General features: G+C 46.7%; 1 protein-coding gene across 1 annotated transcript in view; it reads right to left on the minus strand.

Annotated features, from left to right (window-relative positions):
- The window catches only part of LOC103132263 (structural maintenance of chromosomes flexible hinge domain-containing protein 1-like), a 33,996-nt gene that overhangs the window by 11,612 nt on the left and 17,618 nt on the right, over window positions 1–4,766 (minus strand). Inside the window, exons 15-19 of the mRNA XM_016667254.1 lie at window positions 892–1,008; window positions 663–749; window positions 448–579; window positions 207–351; window positions 7–109 (exon numbers count right to left, since the gene is read on the minus strand). Of these exons, the coding sequence (XP_016522740.1) occupies window positions 7–109; window positions 207–351; window positions 448–579; window positions 663–749; window positions 892–1,008 (584 nt within the window). The remainder of the gene's footprint in view (window positions 1–6; window positions 110–206; window positions 352–447; window positions 580–662; window positions 750–891; window positions 1,009–4,766) is intronic.

The raw sequence follows: 4,766 nt of genomic DNA on the forward strand, positions 1-4,766 counted from the left end.
TTCTACCTTGGTCTGTTGGTAATTCTGGACTTCCCCTATGACTTTGACACCTTTGATGGTAAAGCTGTTCCCACTGGTGGCCGTTGTCTCAAAACTCACTTCCAGATCACTGAACAAGCACAAATAAAACAAGAAATAAAAAAAATCAAAGACTAAATATGCAGTCTGAAATCATGTAAATATAAATACATTTAAGAGTGACTCACCTGCATTCAAGAACAGGCTGGAGATTTGGAGGAGGTTTTGTGGGGTGGCCATAAAAATCGGTCATCTGCATTGGAATACTGAACGGCACTCCGATGCACAGAGATGGGTTCAGTGGACCAATAGTAAAGATCTCTGCATTTCCCTCTAAAAGGACAAAAAAAACAAAACAAATGTGTCTGCCTGAAGGATTGTGGAAGAAAATGAAACCACTTCCATATCGGTCGCATAAAGTCACTTTACCTTTGACTGTGAACTTGTGCTCGTAGCTGGGAAGCTGTCTGCCGCCATAGGATGTTATGGCCTTGTTGTTGGCGTTGTCACTTATCTCAGCTTGTAGAGTCAGAGTGTACTTCCCCAGATTGGTCAGGGATCCTGCATTGAAGGAAACACTTTTTCATTGGTATTCTTTTGGGTCGTGAAAAATTCAGAAGGATAGGATGTAAAAAGAAACAAACCAATTTTTTTGAACCGGTGTCCATGACCAGGTATATACGGGGCTCTGAAATGACAAATCTGTTTGGGTTGTTTGACTTCTTTGGCACCTATGCATAAAATAAGAGAAATCTACACTAAGAGACAGAACAATGAAGAACTTACAAGCAATGCAAATTAAATTCAGTAATAAAATAAGTAATAAAATCTTACATAACACCAATCATATGACTATGATACATCTGATCTTACCATGAAAGAATATTTTGAGTCCAACATTCAGTTTTATCCCTCCACCTTGAACCCCTGTTTGAATCCTGGATGAGATCGATTTGTTATTTCTGTTAAGAATTTCCACAGCTAAGGGCCCTGAAACGATGCAACACAGAAATGACTGTTAGCTTGATTTCTTAAAGAAAATAATATTTGAGTTCAAGATTTGAATTCGAGTTTGAGTAACAGGAATGTCAAGTTTTTAGGTTTTGTTTTCTTGGGCAATTCTCCACGTGAAAGGGAAAAGTCTTCTACAATGAAGTTTTCAACTGGATTTCACTCAATGAAGAGCCTTAATTTTAGTTGATCCATCTTTATTCAAGCATGGATGGTCACTGTAGCCATTTAGCCATTTCAACACATAGGTGAAACACCTCAAAAGAAACAGAAACATCTATTACATTCCGAAATTAACAAGATAAATACATTGTGAAATAATCAAACAGATTTCCACCCCTTTACACCAGTTATATCCCAAAAATATAATGCATAGCAAATTATCCATCCATCCATTTTCTTCTGCTTATCCGGGATCTGGTCACGGGGGCAGCAGCTTCCCTCTCCCTCTCCCCAGCCACTTCTTCCAGCTCCTCCAGGGGAACCCCATGGCGTTCCCAGACCAGCCGAGAGACATAGTCCCTCCAGTGTGTCCTGGGTCTTCCCCAGTACAGTATCCCCATAGCAAATAATTCATAGTAAAATTCAACACTAATAAATAAATGAGAATATTTATCAAAATTTTGTTAAATATATTTTTATAGTCAAAACATTCTGTCCAACATTTATTATTTTATTCTTTTTCACTTTCTACCACAAACACCAAGTGTATTACTTATTCGCTTGATTTCAATAACACATTAAAACTGTTCAGTTCAAAAATCAATTAGAGTCCATGTACTTCTCCAATGAGTTTCAGCAAGTGATCAACACCATTATTAGACTTTTGCACAGTTTTGATTTCAAATGCTACCAGCATTGCTTGCTCCACATTGGCTCAAACAGGAGTGACAGGTCGGTCACATTAAAAGTACCTGCACTCTCTGATTGCTAGGAGATTGAGTCCACCTGGTCCTCATCACTAACAGGCAGAGAAGAGCTGCAGAAAGGTGCAGCAGAGGGGAATGCCAGAGGGGAGTGGCTGCCTGGCAGTTCACTATGGGCCTAATGCATTAAGCGTGTACGCACAAAACATGTGTGGCGCCATATTTTACGCACAAATCAGCATGTAGAAAAATTAACTTTAAATCAAAGTTTGCGAAAATATATGCACACTTTTTCGCTGGCGTGAAAATGTGCGGCAGCCAGAATTCTTTTTCTCCCGGTGGCCCTAATCCTCTTCCATTACAGAGCATCAAAACTCACCTAAATAAAGTGAAATCTGACAACATTCAGTGTTTAGACCAAGAAGCATCAAATCTGAGGTTCTATTTCATCCCTACTGACCGCCAGAGGCGGTGCTTAAAAGCACTGAATGATCACTCTTGCGCATGCACAGGTCGAGAATCTTATACCAACATGGTCACGTGTGAGCCCCGGTGACGCCGGTAAGTCTATATAGTCACGTGACAATGACAGCTCAGTCCCTTTTCATCTTCTCGCATGCAGGTTGAATAGGTGGTAAGAATTTGATTATTGCTTGCCGCTGGTAGCCTCGAGACTACGGTCGGAGCTGCGGGGATTCTCGCCCTCCAGAGGCTGCGCAAGCTCTTCATTGTTGCAACTTTGTTCTTCGATTGGTGAGTTGCTTTTCTCTTTTTAAATCGACAGGGGCGGCGGCGCGTCCGCTCTCCGCGTCGGTTTTCTGTTGCTGGAGGTACAGCGTTAGCCAACTCCGACCGGCTTGTTGGTTAGCCGTATCGGCTTGTATTGTGGCAGCCGCGTCGGATTGCCTTTAGTTGATTGTATTGTAACTGTTTTCAGGATTGCTTTTTCTTTATCGTGCCGCTGTGTTTGCTTGTGAGCATAGCTGTTTTCGGGCTTGCTTTTTGTTAACGTTGCAGCCATGTCTGGCTTGCCTGTCTTTTGTTACTTGCAGCCGTTTTCGGGCTTGCTTATTGTTTACGTTGTGCAGCCGTGTCCGGCTTGCCTGTCTTTTGTTTAATTGCAGCCGTTTTCGGGCTTGCTTATTGTTTACGTTGTGCAGCAGTGTTCGGCTTGCCTCATACGAAATTGCAACCGTGCTACGGTGATCGTAGTGCTCCTTGCAGCTTTCTTTTTCTGCTAGGAACCCTTGGTGGCGTTTTCTGCTCGACCGGGTTCCCTAGTCCATTAGACTAAGTGTCAAGAGTGGCGGTTTCAGCTCGACCTGACCTTGTCTTGTGAGCATAAGATGCTGGACGTGCCGGGCTGCAGACTCTGTTTGGCCCCTCTCCAGTTGGAGGATGGACACGATCTGTGCCTCTCTTGTTTGGGCCTGGAACACCTAAAGGAGTCCTTGACTGATGCAGCCTGCCCTAATTGTTCTGTGCTGCCCTTGTCCCTGCGTACCGCTCGTTTGGCTGACCTTCAAGGTGCCAGCCAGCCTGTGAAGCGTATGGCTCCTGAGGCTATGCAGCCTCCACGTAAGAGGACCAATAAGAGCTCCAGGGATTCTGAAGGCCTATCTGGGCAGGTGGCCCATCTTACTTCCGAATTGGAGCAGATGAAAGCACTGCTCGAGTCCCTTAGAGACAGTGGAGGCTCTGTTTTGACTGGAGACCCAGACCCAGGGCAGAGCATGGATTCAGGGCTCTCCGTCTTAGACGATGATGCTATATCCCTGGCAGCGTCTGGTACTGATTTTCAAGATCAGTTTGAATCTGGCTCGCATATGTCAACAGCCAGTTCGCATCTCTCTTCCTGCTCTCAATCGGAAGAGGATGATTCGGTTGTGGGCGCTTTGAGAACTGCGCTTGCTCGGTTGCAGCTGGATGCCATACAGAGCCAGCCTGATACTTCCAGTGCTTTCTTTCGGTGTCCTACTACTAGGTCGTCCTTTATGGTTCCCCCATCTGCTGACTATGTGAAGGAGGTTCATGCCTGTTGGGCAGATACTAAGGCCTTTTCACGACCGACCTCTGATGGCAGGGCTCTGGCGGCCATGCAGGATGCGCCCAAGTTTGGTTTGGGTCGCATGCCTTCTGTCGAACCTGCCATAGCATCCCTCATTGTGGTTCCGGATGAGGTTCTGAGAGCTAATGCTAGGTGTCCTCGTCCTCAGTGTCGTGTGACTGATGATCTGCTCTGTAGAGCTTATGACTCGGGGGCTTGATTGGGGCGACTCTGTAATTCATTGTCGCATTTATTACTTGGTCTTTCAGCCTCTCTGGAGGGCTTGGCGATTGATGCACCTACTCAAGGTTTGATGGACGCATCTCTTCATGCATTTGCTCTTCTGTCCAGGGAAATTGGCCGTGTCCTGTCTACCCTTGTCCAGGCACGACGCCAGGTCTGGCTGGCACAGTCTCCGCTTACGGAAGCTTGTAGAAAGACCCTGATGAGTCTTCCAGTGGTCCCTGGGGAGTTGTTTGGCTCTGCTGCACTTGCAGCCTTGGAGCGGTCGGCCCAGGCTTCTCATACCAGGCAGCAGCTGGCCGGCCTTCATCGCAGGCGACTGCAGCGCCCTGCTGGGAGTGGCTCTGCATCTTTTTCACGTACTTATCCAGCCCCGTCTACACCCTCCGTGGGGCAGCCACGGCCTGCTGCGGGGCCTCCTCTTGGCCAGTGGGATGCTTCCAGGGGTCGGGCTCGCATCGCTTCTCAACCCCGGCAGTCCACTCGGCAACCCTCCTGCCCTCTTAGGGGCAGGGGGGTTCGGAAATGATACCGAGCTGGCGGTGGGACACTTTACCCCGGACCAGCTCAGTTGCTGGACC

This window comes from Poecilia formosa, unplaced genomic scaffold (genome assembly GCF_000485575.1).
Source record: "Poecilia formosa unplaced genomic scaffold, Poecilia_formosa-5.1.2 Scaffold977, whole genome shotgun sequence".
Classification (NCBI taxonomy): Eukaryota; Metazoa; Chordata; class Actinopteri; order Cyprinodontiformes; family Poeciliidae; genus Poecilia; species Poecilia formosa.